Genomic DNA, 21,888 nt, shown 5'->3' with positions numbered 1-21,888 from the left:
CATCATGTAAATTATCACTAAAGCTATACATATACCAAAAGTCATGACGATCCGACAACTCCTTCTTGAGCATCTTTTTCAAAGTCTCAAACAAAGTTGACCCCTGTAATACCAAAGAAGCAAACTGTAAACCGAAAATCATGATAGGGGTCGTGATTTTTGCCCAGACAACTTCAGTAACGAGATATGTGCAGATAAACAGCTTAATCAAATGTTCGTAATCAGAAAAACGGGACCGCTATGATCAGCTATGCAGAAAACCTCACGATCTTACCTAACATCTGCTTGAAGATTTAATGTTCTCGTTCACTGGCCGCGGTGTCGAACACTGCCCTGGGACCGAGTTGCTAAGCAACAAGGGCCACACACACCAACAAGGCAAGATGGCGGACGCAATCGACGACAGACCTCAATCCAAGCGGATTTTCGTCAATCATGTCGACGCATACTCCGGGAAGAACATTTCAAAGGTAGGACAATCTAAAGGCATAGGTATAAGTGACAATGTGAACATAACAGATTTTCTAAAATACCTATTATGGCATGTAAGATTACGCTTGAAGAGCGTACTTTGTCTGTTTGTGTGTGTTTCTGTGTATGGTGGGGTGGGGGGTGTCAACAAACACCAGTTTCTGTACAGCGCTCCTTTGTCAAATATTACATGGGAATTAGTTCTAATGCCATCCTAACAACGCAGTGAACCTAATGAAAAACTGGGGCATTATATAACCACCCTAACAACTTCTTTGACAGCTTCTAAAGTAGAGTGGAGTTTTCTGGCATAAACAAATTACAATGTATAGGGAATCAGGGGAGGGTATCCTAGTTGGAGTTGTACCGTCTTTCGGAAGAGACGTAAAGTGGGGATGCCTCGTGCACGTTATATCACAACAGCTTCATTACTCAGATGCCAGGTCAGATGGGTACCTACTGGCTGTAATCAATGCAACACAGTGAATACATACTTGGGACATGTCGGACTTCGATTTATGTGACTTTGAAATTTGGACCAATGAATTAACTCTAAGCTTTTGCTTGAAATATTCCTATGTCTACCAAAAACTTGAGATTTGATTAAGAATGGGTCCTGAATCTGTGCTTTGTTCATTAAAGCCTTTGAAGACTAATTGAGACGATAGACAAATAGACAAAGAGTTCAATGCAAATTTACTTGGTATAAAAAGACTACAAGAGGTGTGCCAAGTTTTGTATTTGTTCATCTTACAGCAGTGTCAGTGTGGGACATTAAACAAAATTAATATGCTTGCTATAAAAGATGCTATGCCATTTCAGTTTCTGTCAGACTGTGTGGTTGGATCGTCGCTGGAGGAGGGTGAGGAAGGAAGCGAAGGGGAGGAGGACAGGGGCAGTGACTACATCCCTCCCAGCAAGGAGGGGACATACACCATCATCGGCACATTACAGAACCCAGCCAACGCTAAGCCAGACTGGGTGAAAGAAGTTGTACAGGTAAGGAACAAATTACTGTAAATGCAGAAATGTTCGCAGTAGTTTTATGTTTGCGGTTTTTGCGACGACCGTTTCACCAAAAACTTAAACCACCGCAAACATTTTTGTCTAATACTGTAGCAGTATGTGACAATAGTGCTTCTGCAAACTAAAAACCATCGTGAACACTCCATTTTCCCCTTAGCCCGAAATAAAAACCATGCAAACATAAATGCATTTACAGTACACTCAAGAATACAGCAGAATCATTGAGCTCAGCTGAACTGCAACTCAGAAACTTAACTCAAACTCTTTCATTGGTTGCTGAGAAAAGCAGGCTAATATAATTAATTTCTTGCCAATGGAGTTAGCCAATCAGAAATAAGTATTGGAGGTATTGGCAACCACTATATATGAGAGATGAATTTCCAAACTTTTTTGATGCTGTTTACATAAAATTAGTAAATAAAATTGTATTCAGACACAAATAATATTCAGTGACTCTGGTTCTGTAGGTTTGACTCTGTGATTTTGATGGTGAATATGATGCTAGCAGAAAATCACATACATTGCATTAGTTATCTATTACCTGTGCATGAAAGTGTAGTCCAATATCCTGTGTTTTTTTTTGTCTGTTCTAGTATGCAGCTAAAGAGGAGCTGGCAGACCACCTGATGGAGTGTGACATCATCATCTATGACATCACAGAGGACCCAGACCAGATTGATGAGGCAACATGGGCATGCTCAGGTAGTCAGGGGAGGGGATGTAGAGGATGTATTGCTGGTAGCAATTAAATCTTAATGCCTGGGGACGAGAAAAAGAATTGATTGATGGAACAAAGTGACTCAGATACTCAATATGTAGATAAAAGACTATTTTCCTAAACGAAGAGGAAGGAAATTTGGCACTGTTCATCAGGTGTTTAAAGACCATTAGAAATCTGCCAAGTTTCATTCTTCTTCATCTATGGGAATCATGCATTCCAGAGCCCGATAACTGCTCTGATTCATTAACTGGTTCCATATATCATACATGTATCTCACTCCATCCTAGCAGTAGAGATATGCTACCTGTATTAAAATTAAAGTATCCCAGACGTCTTGATAAGATGCATAGGCTCCCATCTCTATTTTTGTAGCCCTTGGGCCACACATCTGCGCAAGTCACTACAGCAGGGGGTTAGTCCTTGTTATGTGATTAACTTCCATACCCTTTTCCCAAATGCTGAGTGCTAAGCACTCTGAGAAAGCAGTATTTACCATCTTTTGTATGACCCGTCTGGGGATTGAACTCACGACCTAGTGTATCTGTGTACATGGGGAAATCTAGCTGCATACAATATGTGCAACCTGGTCAGATGATTATTGAACAGCACTCTTAAGATAATGACTTACACCCTTCTCTTTAGCTCTCCATGCGGAGCTGGAACATTTTGACAACCCGAAGATGTTCATCTTGCTATCCTCTGTCATGACCTGGGCCAAGAGTAAACCTTTGGACCCTGTAAGTTAACATTCTCCCTGCTGCCATACTCTGTTATTCTGAGAGAAAGGGGTGCCAAACGGCTACTTCAGTGTGCTAAAGGTTAATAACTGCTCACTATTCCATAAAGCAGCTTTATTGATCTGCCAAGTTTTATTAAGATTTTATTTTTTAACATGTTAATTACAGTGATGCATCAGGGCCTTTCTGTATCACATTGAGAACACTTTAGTACAAGTGCACTTGAAATAGATGTCTGACCAGGTATTGTTTTACAAGAATATAATGTAAACCTTAAGTAAGTATTTGTTTGTTTGTTTGTTTCTTTATAGTTAGATATCAGGAAAAAAAGGTTTCACCAAAATTTTACATCAGTAGCAAGACTTCCAAACCAGTTCTGTGTGCTAACTTGTTTTAATTATCATCTTTTTAATTTTTGCATATCAAGGAATGGAGAGCGCAGGTATCTGATAAAGTGACTTGTGTATGGGGAATTAAAACATTATAGGATTAAGATCAATACCTTTTTTTAACGAAACTGCTTGAACAATTAAAGATTTCCCAGAGAAATGGCTTAATGCCAGAAAAGCTTAGTACTTTCCATATCTGATAGAAATTGAAAAAAATTCCAGTGTGACTAGATAGAGAAAAACAAAGAAATACACACCAAAAACACTTTATGTGGGCATTATCTTCTTAGAGACAGTAGGTTTTGATGTACAAACACTACTATCTAAAATATGACACAATTGAATGATTAAGCATATTCCCTGATAACCTGTCCAGAATTCTGCAGAATTCTAGGTCCATTTCTCAGAATTCTAGGTCCATTTCCCAGAATTCTAGGTCCAATTTCCAGAATTCTGCAGAAATCTGCAGATTTGGGCTAATCCCTATGGGGGTCATCAATGGCTGCTACATATTTCTAACTTCATTTTTACCTACCAGATGTGATATTAAGTCATTTGGGTTTAAGATTGCTGAAATGTGGGAGGTAGTCCTTAATCAAACCGGAATTCCCAAATTAAACTGGTGCCTGTTATAGACAGCTAATGGCTTCTCTTCTATCAGGATGATCCTGAGATTCCCTTCACAGAGGATGACTACAGGAGGAGGAAGCCCCATCCTAACTTCAAGAACCACATCAGTGCTGAGAAACTGGTCATCAAAAATGGCAAAACAGTAAGGGGGAATTTCTATATTTAATGTTATTTCCATTTTTCATGTTTTGGGTGTGTCTGTACATGTGTGTGTGTATAACTAATGAGGAAAATTTGCAGTGTTTTCCATTATAAGACTCAAATACATGTAATACATTGTATATGTAGTTTATGGCAAGTGGAGCATCAACAGATACCAATTATGCAAATAAATTCATAATTTGCATAATGAATGCAAAAGCACCATAATTCGTCTAATTGGTAAATGATAGGACTGTCAATATTGCGACATGTGTAAGTTAGTTAATGGTGTTCATGACCTAGCATATATTATGTAAATGTGTAAGTCATTTGCATTAACAGAATAGTTCATGGAGATACACATGTATGAGGTCTCCGAACTCTTGTTGGATTCTCTTTTAATGATCTACTGATACCAAATCCAAAGAGCTTTATCAAATCCCATATACTGGTGCTCAATGTTCTTAATGCTGTTTCACAGTGACTGTTTTTTATTACAGAACAAAGGAAAGTTTGTTACCTATGTTGTGGCAGCAGGACTGGCTTTTGGGATGGGAGAGAGTATCTTCCACTTCCTCTTTAAGGTGAGTTTTACTTTTAGGTGATGATAAACCAATCCCATTTCCCCATCCATCCACATACAAATTTGACATGAGGTGAATTCACTCTCTTATTGTTGGGCAGCTATATTCATGGACAGTCATGAGTGGTTTATTCATTCTGACCTTCAGAGTTTCAGTGATGATAGACCAATCCCATTTTACCATCCACCTCATGCAAATGAGGTGAATTCACTCTTATTGGTTGGACAGCTATATTCATGGACAGCCATGATTGGTCTATTCTGACCTTCATTGAATCATGCTCTTTGCTCACTACATGTATGTCCAGACAAAATGTAAAACTTGGAAGAAAATGCCATGATATATATTGTTATTGATAATAAAATATAATAATAATAATGATAATAATTATGTCAATATTTTGCAGTACACTATATATGTATTTTGATAATTACTTTGGATTGCATGGATACACTGGATAAAAAGAAGAGAGAGACTAGTCTGTAACTAAATGTTGTGGGAGTTACTGGTAGATCATACTGTAAAGTTTGAAAGACTCAGACATTTGTATAATTCTACATTGTACTATCAATTCGATGGTTTGCTATGATTCTAACAATGAATGAATGAACATTGAATGAATGAACAACAATCATACATGGTGCAAAGTATGCTTTTGACCGTTTACAGGTACATATCCAATATTTTGTGAAACACTTCTCTGATACACAACGGATCATAACGACCCCCAGCGGGGGTCTTCACGCTTCATTGAAAATAAAAAAATCTAAAGATTTATTCTGAAAATCTCAAGATCTTGTGATGAATCTTGAGATTTTATGAGAAAATCTTGAGATTTTATGAGAAAATCTTGAGATTTTACTAGACAATATTGAGATTTTATGAGACAATCTTGAGATCTTTGAAAAGATCTCAAGATTTCTCCAGGATGGTTGAATTTTAAATCAACAGTACTACATGGCTAATCTATCCTACAATTTTAAATACAACATATCATACATGTATAACATCACTGTTTTTCTGCTTCCTTTGCCACATCCAGGCGGCATGGGAGGGCAAGTCCCCAGCACTACAGGTGTTTGGAACTGGCACCAACATCGTGCCTTCCATCCACATAAAGGATTTGGCTGGGTATGTGTGTCTTTATATTCTTTCAAAGTTCATAATATCTAAATTCATGATTTCACATAAAAGATGGTCCTAACCACTCTACAGTGTAGCACCTAACTTTGATTACTTTCAATTGATTTTGCAAACAGTCAATTATATAATTGACATAATTCTTTTGATTAATGGATAGCTTATTTTTGAGGTACATTTTGTATCTTCACATTTTTTTGCTCTTTGACAATCATCAGCTGAAGTAGAGAAGTAGAGTCAATTCCATGTCACCTACATGTTTTTAGAATGTTGGAACACGTTCAAACAAATGATGAAACTATGTTGCAACAGTTTAGAAACTAATACAAATAATGTGTTCAATGTTTGAAATTTGTTTGACGATTGTTGAAACACAGCAGAAAATATTTAGAATATCAAATGAATGTTGGAAATTGTTCTTAACAGTTACTTATCTCACATAGATTGTTACAAAGGTTTTGAAAATGTTAGAATAAAGAATAACAAACACCCATACGGTAATGTGGAATCGACTCTAAGGTTAGAAAAGACATTAATATTAAATTACTACCATACAGGGTTCTCCAAAACATCTGTGACCAGCGCCCCAAGACTCGCTACATTGTTGCTGTGGATGACTCACAGAACACCCTGGAAGAGATCGTCCGGGTTAGTTTTCTTTTATCAAAACTTTCATCCAAAAATAATTTTTCTCACTCTTTTCTAGTCTCTTTCTGTGTAACTGTGAAATTGTTCACTTAAAACTGGAACTCCCTTCAAGTTGTATTTTCAACAAAGCTTTTCCAAACTCTTTTGAGGCCATACTTTATTTCTAGTCCACCTGTTAAAGCTGACCTGTTAGAAGTACTGCTCTGGGTAACAGATTACTTACCAGCTTATGTTGAGTGCAAATTATCAATCTCTACAACTCAAACCTCACATATCTGCTCAGATACCTCTCCAGAATATACTCTGAGGCTTGGAGTTTTTTTACTCCAAGCTGGAAAGACAATGAAATGTCTTGGAAGGAGAGCATAACAATAAAGATGATTGTGATCTTGATAAAAAAATGTGACATTGTATATTGTGTGAAGGTCTCCTTTAGCATTTCAAACTTAAGATACTGCCAACTTTTCAAGACTAACATATAGTGACCAAATACATTGTTGATGATCTGTGGTAGTCAATTATTACTCTTCCATCTTATATTACTGACTCTTGCAAGATTTACTGACGTATCTGAGTGTGAAATTGTGTGATCTTGCTGGACTATTCTGCAGTAACAATTTTCTAATTTCAAAGTTTGAACCCTTTTTTGATTAAACCACCAGGAAACAACTGACCTTTCTCTACAGGTGCTCTTCTCTTCAACAGCTAACATTCCCATTGCCCACTTTCCAGCTCTTCTGGATTTCTGACTCTTACAAGATTTACTGACATATCTGAGTGTGAAATTGTGTAATCTTGCTGGACTATTCTACAGTAACAATTTTCTAATATGAAAGTTTGAGCCCTTTTTTCATTAACCCACCAGGAAACAACTCACTCGACCTTTCTTTACAGGTGCTCTTCTCTTCAACAGCTAACATTCCCATTGCCTGCTTTCCAGCTCTTCTGGATTTCGGGTTGCTGTACTGGTACTTTTTGGCTGATCTACTGTTGGATGCTGCTTTTCTTCTTAACCTCACAACAAGAAGTGTCTCAGTCTATTAACAGATTAATCATTCTTACTTCCTTCCTCTTCTACATAGCTGGGGTGACAGGGTGCTAACTTCAGGCTGTTGTTGGTGTTGGAACTTGCTTTGTTTTCTCAGTGCGGCAAGAAAGATTTTGAATTGAAATTAATTTTGGAAATTTCTGTTAATCATGAGGGTCAAAATTCACTACACCTCAAGGAAGAAAAGTTAACATCTTTTTACATATCAAGAAATATTCATAGAAATATTGACCTCGGATAGGATGTCAAATTGAAGCCCCGTGCACGTAAAAGAACCCATGACACCTTTCAAAAAAGTGTAGGGGCATGCCCCGGTGTGCGATGGTCCAAATCCTTCTGTCTGGAGTTGGTGATTCACTACAAATCACCTAGATAGAAACCTTTTTCTCGTATCAGCCATACGGTGATTTACACCATTCAACGGACGGGAGACCTAGCGCATCCCCGTCTTGTATAATAGCCAACGAAAGGGTATGTCACCCCGTAAAAAAGGCACTATAACCCCGTTGTAGCAAAAGCGCGTTGACTGATGATGATTGACCAGGAAAGTTACGTCATTTCCAATTAATAAATGCGTCAGCTAAGAGCTGCACCAAAATGAGATGTGAAACAGAGCAAGTTGCCATAACGATCCATAACTTATGGTTAAAACATGACATTCACTGACTTTGTGTTTCCACAGGCCATCGCTTCTAACCTGGGCAACGGGAAGGTCAAGAAACTCTCCAAGGAAGATTATGACTTCCTGAAAGTGTGTGGTACCCCTGCATGAGTGTGTGGTTTAACATTGCCCAATTTGGTGGAAGATTTCTGTTGTTGGCAGCAAGCGATTAACTTTACCATCATGACAGATTTTCTGCCTCATTTATTAATGACGTATTATGATATTCATTTGTACAAACAGAGGTGGAGAGACCAATGGCAAGGGATGCTGTGTCTAAAGTCTGTTTAGAAACTGAAGTATGCAGTGTCCCATTTTTTAAAAGTTCCAAGTCTGCAGCAATCCATTCCACAAACCAGAAGGCCCAACTTCGAACTTGACACTCGTCTCCCTGACAGTGACTTACCTACCAAAATCACCAACATCCGTCCATGGCATCAAGAGTTATATTGCCAACACCATCACTCCACAAATCCCGACCAAAAATATAACCTTCTGCCTACGGCAAAGGCAATGACACATGTAGCTCAAGACATCAAGAGAGCAAACAGCATTGAAAGTTAGATTTTTTAACAAATGAATGACTGAAGAAATTCAGCATCCATTGTACACCACTTTTCCATCTTGAAATTGGCAGTTCAGTCATCAGCAGATGTATTATCTTCCTTACACCAGTGCAGACGATCTGTGATATCTCATGGTATCAGCTTGCTGTCCAATCAAGACAATGTCTGTTGCAGACAATAGAATAACTCGGGAGCAGGTGACATGACCATGGTCGCCACCTGAGGTATTGACGTCTGCCTGTATGGTAGTTACATTTCGCTGTTCTTGATGATTTTTTTTATCTGACTTTGTGCAGCATATCAGCACTCATCTGGGTGATGGTAAGGTGAAGCATGTCACCAAGGAGGAAGCACTGCTGAGTAAGGACCTGGCTGTAAGTAAACGTATTCTCTGCCTTTCTCACATAGACCTTCCAAGCATCGTTCCTGCCATATGGCCATTTTGCCTTTTTGGCATATTTGGACATTCTCTATGTGCAGTAGATCATCAGGCTTCAACTATATCTAGCAGGCTTTTAGCTAGGATTTATAGACAGGGTGTCCAATTTCCTTGTTTTCTTAGTGTAGGGCGTCCAAAAGACACCCTGACGCCCTGCTAGCTAATAGCCTGACATCTAAGCGTAATTTAGTATTTCTAAAAAGTGTATTAAGATACATGTGCATGTATAGGCACAGGAACCCCCTGACTTTAAACTGAATCATATATTCCAAGTTTGCAGTGTCTTTTCAAGTTTATCTGAGCAATGTTTCTGTATGTTTGATAGTAATGTATGTTCTAATATATTCTATAGTGTAGTTTAAGAAATGTCTAGTGCAGTGTTTTAGTTCTCCAATGAATGTTAACTTTGTAAAATCATGTTTTTGCTTTTGGTTTTCCTAGCAAGCAGATTTTGACCAGCTTCTGGTGAATCTGCGCATGGAGGCCATGTTCGTGAAGGAGAGCATGCGCATCATGTGGATCGCAGAGACGGGCATGTGTGAGAACATCGACACTGTCATCCGGGAGTACAAGCAGTCCCGCGGTCTACTGGTGAGTGAGCGAGAGCGAGAGAGAGATAGAAAGAGAGAAGATTGAGACATGGAGTCAATGAATGAGGGGCTGAGCATGCAAGTTTGGGTGGTTTTGAGTACTGTACATGACATGTGTAATAAGATGAGAGTGTGACTGAAAGTGATTGAAGGAGCAATTGAGGAAGTCAGAGAATTGATTACCAAAGATCTTGTGATTGACAGAGCCGCGTGTGTGTGTGTGAATGGTCTTCAGCACCAGGGACAGGTGTGTTTGCCTGTGTGTGGATGGTATTCAGCACCAGGGACAGGTATGTTTACCTGTGTGTGACTGGCGTTTAGCACCAGGTCTGTTGCATGTATTTGAATGGTGTTCAGCACCAGGGACAGAACTGTTTGCCTTTGTGTGGATGGTGTCTAGTACCAAGGATAGGCCATGTACCGGTACCTACTGATTATAAGAGTAATTGAGTGTGTCCAGATCATCACATCAACCTAATTGATCTTAAAGCCTACAGTTACATATTAGCTATTGGTAAGTTCAACATTTTTTTTCTGTCGTTGTCCACCAGCCTATGCGTGCATGTATCATGGGCCCCCCGGCAGTTGGGAAGACAACAATAGCCAAGAAGCTGTGTGAACACTACAAACTGCACCACATCAAGATCAAGGACGTCATCGATGAGGCCGTTGAGAACTTGGTGGGTCTCCGTTTTTCATTATGTAATGTACATTTTCCTTACACTCAGTAATGAGAATTTTTAAGGTAACTGAGATAGGATCTTGATTTCTTGAAGAACACTACAAATTCTGAGACACACAGATTGATTTCTTTCCCACCACTGGGGATGCAACTTTATGGGGAGTCAAATCTTGTGTGTAAGAACGGATAGAATTCTTCTTAGAGGCAGCAGTCTTCATAGCTCATACCATACAATGCCATGTAATACCACTACATAAAACAAAATGTACCACAGTGTGACTACATATAGAATACAATACGGTATATTCCGTATCGATGCAACCCGTGGGAGGGCCGGGACGAAGGGTGATGCGGAATACAACTTGTATTTTATTTTTGTCATACCCACCCGAAAAAACACACATTTCAATGTTAAATGCGCCAGAAGTTGAGAAAAGTTGGTGTCCTCGAACAAAAAATTGGAACAGTCGTAGTTCCAACAACCGAATCCAGTATTCAAATTTTCAACAGCGGCGCACTCAAAATGCATTCTAAATATCCTATGGAAGCCTGTGTCATAAAAGTAGAACCCCATGTAATACGGTAAATTATCACACAATACAGAACACCGGTATCAAATGTTTTCGCAGCCCAGGTATGACATTAATATCAATACATACAAAGTAATTACACTATATAATATGACCCAACATCTCTTACCATCTATGTAGAAACGTCTGTCTGCGAGAGCTGATGAGGGGGAAGAGGAAGAGGATGATGGGAAGGCCCAAGAAGCACAAGAGTTGCTGGATGCCATCCAGGAGTCAAGAGAGAGCAACAATGGTATGATGATGCAGAACAATAGTCGTCCGGTGAATGAATGCAAGGCAACAAGACCACTATGATCTGCTAACCATTATAGTCCAGTGGCATAGCTGAGAAATTGTGCAAATTTGTCTAAAAGCACCAAATTTGGCACACATACCATTAATCTTTCTGAGAGTTGATGTGTTCATCAACCACCTCTTTATACTTTTCTAGATTAAGAAATCCACAGAAACACTTATTCCTCCTGATTGATCATCCAACCCACTCATTATCAAAAACGTAGGACTTTTTATTCTCCACTGCTTTCAAAGAGAAGTCAAACCCCGCATTAGTATCATAGATACAGAAGCTTATCGTAAACAAGCAATGTAGTTTAATCTTTGTCATGTGTATCACATGTAACGTAACATGACCTATTTACGTGCAGAACCTATTTACGTCCGGTTTGGCTCATGTCCACATGTCGCGGTGTATTATGCCAAAGCCTGTTCTCATGAGCAATAAAGAATATCATAAGTATGATCCTTAGCCATCTCTTTAATTTTTGCAAAGCAAAACATAATGGCCATGCGTTTACCACGTGAACGCCACGTGCCACGCATGTGGGGGAAATTTACAGATAAACATTGTTTTTTTCCATCGCGTTAAGCAAGTGGCCGGACAGACATAGTGATTTTACTATCTTTTGTCTGCAGACTACTTTGGATAGTTACTGTGCATTTTTTTCTGGTCTATGTTCTTGAAGCATAGCGCTAGAAGGGAAAAGATTCAGAAGTGGACGATAATGGGTTACCCTAGCACAATTCTTCATCATTTACCTCAGTATAAATACATGCTCGCACGGCGTTAAACAGGCGGAGAAAAACTTACAGACCATGCATTTTCTTTTTAGAAGAGCTGATATTTCTACCCATGGGTTTGAAATTTGGCTCTGTCCGCGAGGTTTTAAGATAAATATGTTTTGAATAAATTGGACGTTAACTGGTCACCTTATGTTATGCTTTATGTATCACTTTATGTTCGTACATCGTCAATAATTGTTGTAAACACGCAACTAGCCCACGGGCATGAATTTGCAATAGACTTATATTATTCATTAACAAGTATTTTGTTCTGTTCGTCAGACCGGATCGAAGACCAGTACATCATACGGTTTTACCGTGAGAAGCTGCGCTCCATGCCGTGCCAGAATCAGGGCTTCATCCTGGATGGATTCCCCAAGACCTACGAGCAGGCCAAAGAACTATTTGCAGGTAGGGAAGAGTTTAACCATGTTTGAGGTAAATAAACCTTGTTAAACAGCTGACAATGCTTGTTAAAGCATGGTGCTGAATACCATTAAAACAAAGACCCGTCCTTGGTGCTGAATACCATCCAAAACAAGATTTGAAACAATGGGGCAACTTACGCCAAAAATGGTTACACAAGCAACTGGATATGATTTTGAAACAGTCAAACCATTTTTTGGCATACTCTACTACCTGGATGTCTAACCTTCATCAACATAATGGGTCAACTTTACCACAGCTCACTGTGCAAGGTCCTCTGATTGGTCAAAAATGTATTCATGCACAGTAGAAGGGGAATGGTTGTTGCTAGGTGAATCACTTCAGTCATCCATAGTTTCAATGCCCAATACCCTATATGGCCACTGTAACTGTGCACACTTCTTTGCATTATCGCAAACCTTGCAACAGGGATTCTCATACAAGTGAGATCCTGTCTTCCTATGCCTTATTGTATGTGCTTACTTGCCAAAACTACTTTGGAACAGCAATCATTAAAAAAAAGGATATGTTTTTGACCAATAAGAGGACCTTGCACAGTGAGCTGCGGTAAAGTTGACCCATTATGTTGATGAAGGTTAGACATCCAGGTAATAAAATATGCCAAAAAATGGTTTGACTGTTTCAAAATCATATCCAGTTGCTTAAGGAACCATTTTTTGCCGTAAGTTGACCCATTGTTTAAAATCTTTTGTTTGGATGGTGTTCAGCACCAAGGACAGGTCTAATGTTGTTTTGTAGATAGTTTTCAGCATCAAGACCCAGTTTTTTGCATGCATTTAGATGGTGTTCAGCATCAAGAATATGTGTGTTTGCCTGTGTGTGGGTATATGGTGTTTGAAACAGGGACAGATGTGTTAACCTGTGTGTGGATGTTATGTAGCACCAGAGACCAGTGTGTTATCCTTTGTGTGGATGGTATTCAGCACCAGGGACAGGTATGTTGCATATGTTTGGACGGTGTTCAGTACCAGGGACAGGTGTGTTTACCTGTTTGTGGATGGTGTTCAGCACCAGGCCTGTTGCATGTATTTGGATGGTGTTCAGCACCAGGGACAGGACTATTTGTGTTTGTGTGGATGGTGTCTAGTACCAAGGACAGGTCATGTACTAATCAAACTCCCAAGATTTTTTGGTGTGTCATATTGGTTATTGGTTTCGTCCAAATTCAAGGCCACAACAGTCTATTTCAGTGTGAAATTCCATGCCATTCCTCCAAAAGACACAACTCCAGAAAGCTGTATATATGTAGACAGACTTAATCAAATAGAACGAATGTCACTGGGTTTGCTTGAATGTCTCTGTTTTCTAACACAGTTTCTTTTTTCTTCCTTACACACTACCATGACAGACGCTGGTTGTAAGTAGAAAAATTTGAAGCTTATAATTATTCTGTACGGACACAAACTTCAGCTATCTGTGGCATGTATTTCTTCCTGGCTGATTTCAAACCTAAAAAACAACAAAAAATCAAAAGCTGACTTTAAGCATTTCCAGTGTCCATGATTGTTGAAATTGAGTTTGAATAGTCTTGGATTGGTATGAATGGGATTTGGATGGTCATATGAAATGGGTTCTAAGATGGACTTTTAAGAACTTTGACACAAACCCTCTGAAAAAAATTGCATGCCCCCCAATAGCAGCTGATTGAATGTCTCTTGAATGTATCAGCTAAATTGCATGGAATGGCCACAATGTTTTGCACACCAATTCAAATGTCTGTGAAGGGCTATTTGACAGTGTTACAAGGTATGACAGAACTGGACTAAGACAAGAAATGAGCTGCCTCGTGTCAAAAGACACAGGCGCTCCTAAGTGTAAGTCTAAAAGTGATGGAAATGTTGCTTGATAGAAATATGATTAGTTGACAGTCTGGTAATTGAAAAAAATACCTTAAGTTTTGTTACTGTCAGTACAACCACAATTGTTACTGGTAACTCTTTAAAGTATTACTTGTCCCAGATGCCATCCTGCTTAGCTATGTCTGAAGTGAGTGTTTCTGAGTGGACATTAGCCTTACAGGGTGGCACCCTGGCTGGTAATTGTTACGGTATGGAAGTGATGGATACATATCTGTTTGTGGTGCAAAATACATTGTACTAGTCAGTTGAAGCTGGAACACACATTCTCAATTATATCAACAGTTAGCCTGTTACTAAACAGTATGATAGACCTACCGGCAGTATATGTATGTACATGTATATATTAGTTACATGTATGAATATGATGGTGTTGTATGTTCTGTACTGTTTCTAATATCTGTTTTTGTCCCTAGTGGATGATGAGGAAGAGGGAGAGGATGAGGGAGGAAAGGTACCCAGCTACCATAAGGGCACCATGCCAGGTAGGACAGTCCATATGACTCTAACTTGTATTCATGCTTCACACGAGTGTGCATTGCACATGATACGTATGTTGAAATCTGCTTCTCTCCGATCAACTGAATATAATTCAATATTACCACCGTCGTCTTGGCAAAATGGTTCTGTAGTTGGGAAATACATGTTAGAATTGATGTTACACATAAATTGCACAATATCGAGTAGCTTTCACTAGCTCTGCCAAATGATGAATGAAGTAACCATTTTGGTTTTGATGAGTTTACTGGTGTGAAATATAACTGAAGGAAGTTGTCAACAGGGTACTTGTGTAACATTCGGTACTGCTTTTTGAAATGATATTTTTGGCCCTCTACATGTAACGTTAGTCAGCTAAAACTCAAATTTTCCGATAAGAATAAATTAAAACCAAGCTGGCAGTTTTTGACATCACCATCTTCGAAATCAATGCATGGTTATCGAAGATTTTCAGACAGTGTTCTGAATACTTAAGTCTGTCAAGTTTACATTGCTGGCATTATAACTGATGTTGCATCTAGCACATATCCCTAAATACCCCGTTTTTAGATATCCTAGTTTTATAAATACCCTGCGGTTTTATGTGAACTAACGTTAACGGTTTTTGCATTTTTTTGTTAGTATTGATACAGAATTTTTTGGATGTTCCTTAAGTTTCGTACAAAGAAATTGTAATGATGTTTTGGTTTTTGTTTGTTGGTTTTATTAAAGCCACAGCGATTTGAGTTGTTGGTTTTTGGATTTCGAAAAACGTGTTGAAAAGAAAGCCAGAGTACCAGGTTTACACCTTGGGTGCACTCAGTTTTATGGATCGTATACAGTTATATTCAAGTTCTCCTTCCTGCCCTCTGCTTTTATGTTGACTGCTTGCTTTATTATCATTCTAAAGTCTGAGAACCAAGGAATTAAATTGGTGTGGCCTAAGATCTCCAGTGGTGTTCAATTCTAACAATGTGTTTTGGTGTCTGCAGAGGTGGTCATCTCCCTGGACGCGCCCGACGATTTCCTGAAGGTCCGCGTGATGAACCTCCCCGAGGGTCAGGTGGCTGGTACTCACAACACCGAGGAAGGTCTGACCCGGCGCCTCACGGAGTTCCGCAACATCAACCGAGAGGACGAAACCATACTGAACTACTTCGATGAGCTTGAGATTCATCCAGACCACATAGGTACCTGTGGAAACTCTTCCTTATTACAATACATTCCTGGCAAGAGTTCAGTCTGCCAAAATCATAGTCTGCTGCATTGTAGAAAGTCTACCTCGGGTTTGTTTGTTTGTTTATTCTATCTTACCAGGGGAATACAATGTGCCCTGGGCTTTACATCAACTCAAAGCTACATCGAAAGTAATAAAAAAAGCTGATAATACTGCCTTATGATTCTGTGTACTTGATAACAGTATCACACTGGTGAACATTATTAATAAGTTCCAGTGTATTTTTATACAGGTCTTCACACACAAAGTCTTTGTGCATTCATTGATGAAGGTTTTGGAATAGGCTTTTTTTTCTTATAATCAGAAATATTAGGTGAGATGTTATATTTGTTGAATAGTAGATAAGATGTGTGATGTATAAAACAATAAACAGCAGATCTCTTTCCTTCATTTCCAGATGTGTCCAAGGATGTGTCGGATGACATGCGCCAGACTGTGGACAAACTCATCAAGAGCATGGGGGAGCCCAGGAACTATGGTGGGTCAATGGACTTTCTATTTCTGTCTGAGCCAATGGAGTTCACTGTGTCTCTGATGTCTTCTTCATAACTCATTTTGTGTTGTGACTGTGCTAATTATTGCGTGTAAGGGGTAAAGTGCAATAATCTTACAACTTCTTACCATGGAAGCTACGAAATGTGCAATATTGTAAGTCGTAAAAGCTTTTTAATGTTTGTAAATTGATTGCAATTCAGTGGCGGCCTCACTGCAAATTTCAATAAAGACTTCTTGAATCTTGAATCATTCAACATGATTAACTGTAATTTTCCTTGGACCAAAGTGTTGGAAGAGCTGTATTTTGGAATTTTTCTGAACGTACATGTACCTTTGATACCTGACTTTGGCCTAGACAGAAGGCTAGCACTGGTAACAGAAGGCTCTTACCCAAATTTGTTTAAACTCCTGTCTTTGTCAAGAAATGGGTGGGCCCACTATTGCCCTCCGCATATCACACGTCCGTAATTTGTATAAGGTGATGTGCAGAAGACAGCAGTTGACTCACTCATCAGTTACAGTTCCATAAGAATTAGAAGGCAATGCTGGTCATATGTGCTAACGTGATATAAGCATTTACATACAAGTCACATGATGAAACCCAAATTACTTGTGGGGTCATGTGGCATAATGGCAGCGTGTTTGGCCCAGAACACAGAGGTCCCAGGTTCAAATCCGATCGGGTCACGGATCTTGTGCCCTTGGGAAATTTTAAAGGCACTTCCTCACTTCATTCAGGTGAAAATGAGTACCTAGCCTAGGTTAGGGATGTCCCTCGGGTAGGACTTTAAATGGAGATCCCGTGTTTGGGGAGAGCCACACCCCACGCACATTAAAGAACCCACTACACCTTTTGCCCTGGTGTGCGATGGTTCAAACCTTACAGACGGTTGACCCGATACGTGTCAGTAATTGCCGATTTCTCGGCAGATGGACATTACGAAAAAGAAGAAACAGCTGCTTAGGTAAATGATCCTTTTATACCATTTGTTGAATGTAGCATAACTGAATCATATCATGACTCATCTCTAGGTCCGACACCTGAGGAGCTGGAGGAGATGGAGAGGAAGGCGACGGAGGAGCGGCTGAAGCGGGAGGCTCAGGAGCAGGAAGAACAAGAGAGAAAAGAGGCGGAGGAGGCAGCAGAGAGGGCTCGGAGGCAGGAGGAATGGGTAAAACATCTAAGTTATCTCTCTAAAAAAAACTCTTCCGTCAGCATCCCCGTTAATGCTTTGGTCCCAATTGTGCCGGTGCCGTTAGGGTGTGTAGTCCCGACCGTTCACCGAAGCCAAAAAGTTGTCTTGGTGGACTGATGAGTACCGGGGGTGTACCTTTCGGTGCTTGCACAGTATTTGTTACTCAGGGTCCTGCGTTGAATTTAAGTCAAAGTTAAAGGCACTGCGGTGCCTGGTTGGGCCCCAAAATAGCCCGGCAGCCACAGGGTGTCCCACAGAGCCACGTATTGGTCACGCCCGAAAGTGGAAAAAAAAAAACAGCCCGTGAATTACCTTTATCCCATTGGGACCGAAGCATTAGCCTTTGGTTGGATGATGCCTTAGCTGAACATGCCCAGCTGTGGAGACAGGTGCACATTCTAGTCAAACAGATGCAAATATAAGCAACTCGTAGTTAACTCTATCTATGTAGACCAGTGCTGAGCGCATGACCCTGTACCACTAGTAGGATAACAGTTGTATGAACCAAAAATGGTACAAAGTGGATCCGATACCCAATCACCATCATCATTGTCACTTAATTCAATCAATGATGCAAGTCTCAGAGAAGTCCCAAATCTACATGTATGTTGGTAAGAAAAACTGCTGTCTTTGTTGATGCTAACTTTTGCATGTCTGGTTAAAACTCAAACTCGACAAATGTAGAGCCTTTGCAAACATTTAAAAATGATATCAATTTTCATCCCAAAAATGTTGACTATTCTTTGAGACAAGGAAAAGATGGTGACTTAACATGCTTCACTCCATTACAAAACATTTCCGTAATCTTTGTGATTGGTTCTAACCCCCTGCACACATTACAGGCCGAGCGTCTGGACGAGGTGCGTCGTCAGGAGCAAGAGGTGTTGGAAGCCCAGTCCACTCCTCTCAGGAACTACCTGATGAAGCACGTCATGCCCACCCTGACACAGGGCCTGATTGAGGCCTGCAAGGTCCGGCCGGACGACCCCGTCGACTTTCTGGTAAGAGATGCTGACCAGTCTGTTCCAGTCATGTTAAGGGGCCAAAAGCGATATAAGGGTAAAAAAAAAGGAAATTAAAACAGTTCTGAATGGTAGTGACATTTTATAACACTGTTCAACTCATTTGCGTAGTTAACTTCATACTTTGAGGCTGAGTTTGAGCATTTTAAAACCTCTCAAAAACGTGCCGTACGATGATCCCCTTAGTTTTGCGAGCCTACAAAAAACCCAGCAACGATTTATAGTGAGTTCTAACACCACAAAGACGTCATATTTTTGCATCATGGACGTCGCTATACATTATGATGATGTTGTTTGAACTAATCATGTATAAAAATGACTAAATAAATTGACTTTCAAAATCCCATTTTCGGGCCCTAATATTGCTTTTGGCCCCTTTAAGAAGGGAAATTATTCTGATTCTTCTGTCCTTCGCCATGTACACTGTACATTAGACTTTGTATTTGTGATTGTAGCTGCAGGTTAACATTTCTGATCTTGTGATGTCATTGCATTGTAAGCTATTTTCAATTGATAGTTGTGACTCATTGTTCCAAGTGTCATTGGTTTTAGTGCATTGTATTCAGTTGTAAAGCCAGGTTGTAATGCATGACCTGAGTGTATAACTTGGTTAAACAAGAAAGTGAAGTTTCACAACAAATGGTGTATTTAGGAAATCCAGAATTAGTTTGGATGTAACTAAATTAACCACTCTCATGATTAACTCATTGCCACCTCCCTTTGTTCCAGGCTGAGTATCTTTTCAAGAGCAATCCACAGGTCGACTAGAGGACATCCAACAGGACTAATTATAACAACATGCTGTTCACCACCATCAGTAACACTGTTGTGCCACTTTAATTCTGTTCTGTAATTCTATTACATTTTGTATAATGCTAAAGTATAGGTGTGATCTGCACTTTCTACTCACCTCAAGAACACATGAAATCTGACAAGGTTTAAAATGTTGTGTGCACTTAGGCCACACCAATTTAATTTCTTGGTTAACAGATTTTTTGGGTAAAATTTTAGCACGAGGACATCATTAAAACAGAAGGCTGGGGTGAAAACTTGCACCTGACCCTGTTCACTCCCTGAAACCAAAGTACAAACTTTCCTCTGAGATTCAGTTTTCATGTTGATTTTCCAATGGAGCATTTTTTTTAAAAATTCCGTTAACCAAGGATTTAAATTGGTGTGGCCTTATCTTGGTTGAGAACATTTCATTTATAAAAAAATGTATTTTGAAGATTGAGAATTCTTTCTTGTATGGTAATACAAATTTGAATGTGTACATTATGATCGCTGTACAAAGTCTTTCTGCAAGAATTTCTATTATCACAAATGGTGGATTGTTGAGTGTTCTTTTTTTCTTCGTTTGATGAAAATGCTTCAACATTAGAAGCTATGTTAGTGTATGAGGCAACCTATATATTTACTGTACATTGAAAAATAAACTTTGTGCTTGGATAAATCAGTTTGTATCTGTTCCGTTCTATCATTTATTAACTATGACCAGTCACTGATGCAAGTACAAACTATAAAGCATGTTGAAAATGAAGACATCAGATTTTGACTGAGATCACCTTGGGTTGATGAAGCTTAGATATCCAGGTAGCTGGTATCTAATGACAGTATATCACCACTACAGGATATATCTGGAGCTTACTTTAAAGAATACAATGATTGTGAAAATAGCTACTTGACATAATTTTGTTGGTGGCAGAGATGAGATACAACAAGGTCTGTGTGGCACAAGCTAATTTTCTGTTCTGCCAAATTCTGCCATTTCAAAATAATATGGGACACGAATGGATACGTCAGGTCCTCTTCTTAAGTACTTAAGCCCCCCCCCCCCTGGACCCGCGACGCGTTGGCGACCTTGCTGCGACCGAGCGATTTGACACCGCGTTAAACGAATTTCATTGATAAAAAACGATTTTGCTTTGTGTGATTTTTTTGTCTTTTTAGTCATACATGTATGTTCTCTGTGGTATTCCCATTGTAAAGTCAAGGCTGACTCAAATTCAGTCTAGGACGCAGCGAGGTCACCAACATGTCGCGGGTCCAGTGAGAGGGGGGCTTAAAAGTGCACTTAAATATCAGCGTGGGCTGTTTGGGATGGCAGCATCTTGGATTTGGATGGGTTAACAGGAAGTGAAAGAAATTACGTTCCCTTGTCCTTATGTAGTGAGTAGAATATGGAGTATTAAGAAACAGAAATGATCCCTTGTAGCAAAGAGTTGAATTGCGCCAAATTTTTAATTTTACAACAATGAGAATTGCCATGTTGAAAGTCTTCTATTTACATAAAAAGCCCTGTATTTCAAAAATTAACAATAGCAAATATAGGACATTATGTAAAAGTGACATCTGCAACAAGTTGATACACAGACTACACACCTCAACTGATACATAAATTTCTGTATTATCAGTTATTGCACAATGATTCCACCATAAAGTTATTTATCAAATGATCACCATATCTGTTCCATACGTTTTTGATAACAATGTCTACAAACTTCATGGAACAGTCATGATGGTTGTCATAAACTTGACATTCGTCAACTTGTCTGACACGTATTTCATCACATTCTTACACACAAATACCTTAAGATATCGCATTGAAAAAGTATGTACCCGTCATCTGGGAAATGGATAATACTATAACACAGTTACAATTATACATTTTACATGTACGTTACAATGTTCATCTAAAGTAACTTCATGTGCAAGTTACAGTTGTCAAACAACATTTGCTAATTAGTATGATACATGTACATGTATTTGGGAATGTTTTAGACACTGTCCTTTCTATTTAACATTTCAGACCTTCGAATTAATCAAAATGAAAGTGTCCTAACCACCATATTCCACCCCTTTCTCTCCCCAGACTCTACTGGTCCCTCCCCCCTAGACTCCATTGCACCCTCCACACAGACTCAGACCATTGCTCCCTCCCCCCCAGACTAAATTGCTCCCTCCCCTATAGACTCCATTGCACCCTCCCACCAGACTCCATTGCTCCCTCCTCCAGACTCAATTGCAACCTCCCCC

At 39.4% G+C, this 21,888-nt stretch overlaps 1 protein-coding gene across 2 annotated transcripts; it reads left to right on the top strand.

The window, feature by feature from the left end:
* Window positions 1-340: 340 nt before the first annotated feature.
* On the top strand, window positions 341-19,992 carry LOC136432355 (adenylate kinase 7-like). Of its 2 annotated transcripts, XM_066423556.1 has the most exons (20): window positions 341-470; window positions 1,294-1,470; window positions 2,091-2,199; window positions 2,861-2,955; window positions 4,006-4,116; window positions 4,616-4,699; window positions 5,742-5,830; window positions 6,397-6,487; window positions 8,218-8,286; window positions 9,059-9,136; window positions 9,643-9,792; window positions 10,343-10,471; window positions 11,184-11,295; window positions 12,405-12,533; window positions 14,842-14,910; window positions 15,895-16,092; window positions 16,537-16,617; window positions 17,667-17,806; window positions 18,673-18,831; window positions 19,582-19,992. In XM_066423556.1, exons 1-20 carry the CDS (start codon window positions 384-386, stop codon window positions 19,618-19,620), a joined length of 2,196 nt encoding a protein of 731 aa, XP_066279653.1. In that variant the 5' UTR covers window positions 341-383; the 3' UTR covers window positions 19,621-19,992. The 2 variants fall into 2 exon arrangements, with proteins under 2 accessions (XP_066279653.1, XP_066279654.1); XM_066423557.1 differs by lacking the exon at window positions 8,218-8,286.
* The last annotated feature ends 1,896 nt before the right edge of the window (window positions 19,993-21,888 follow it).

Source organism: Branchiostoma lanceolatum, chromosome 4, assembly GCF_035083965.1.
Source record: "Branchiostoma lanceolatum isolate klBraLanc5 chromosome 4, klBraLanc5.hap2, whole genome shotgun sequence".
NCBI lineage: Eukaryota > Metazoa > Chordata > Leptocardii > Amphioxiformes > Branchiostomatidae > Branchiostoma > Branchiostoma lanceolatum.
Note: the sequence above shows the minus strand (reverse complement) of the source record. Positions and strands in the feature narration are given on the sequence as shown.

Bases quoted from the DNA above. Each gene is read 5' to 3' on its own strand.
- LOC136432355 (XM_066423556.1), top strand. From the start codon at position 384: ATGGCGGACGCAATCGACGACAGACCTCAATCCAAGCGGATTTTCGTC. The intron at 9,137-9,642 runs GTAAGTAAACGT...TGGTTTTCCTAG, and splicing joins TGCTGAGTAAGGACCTGGCT to CAAGCAGATTTTGACCAGCT. The intron at 14,911-15,894 runs GTAGGACAGTCC...TGGTGTCTGCAG, and splicing joins CCATAAGGGCACCATGCCAG to AGGTGGTCATCTCCCTGGAC.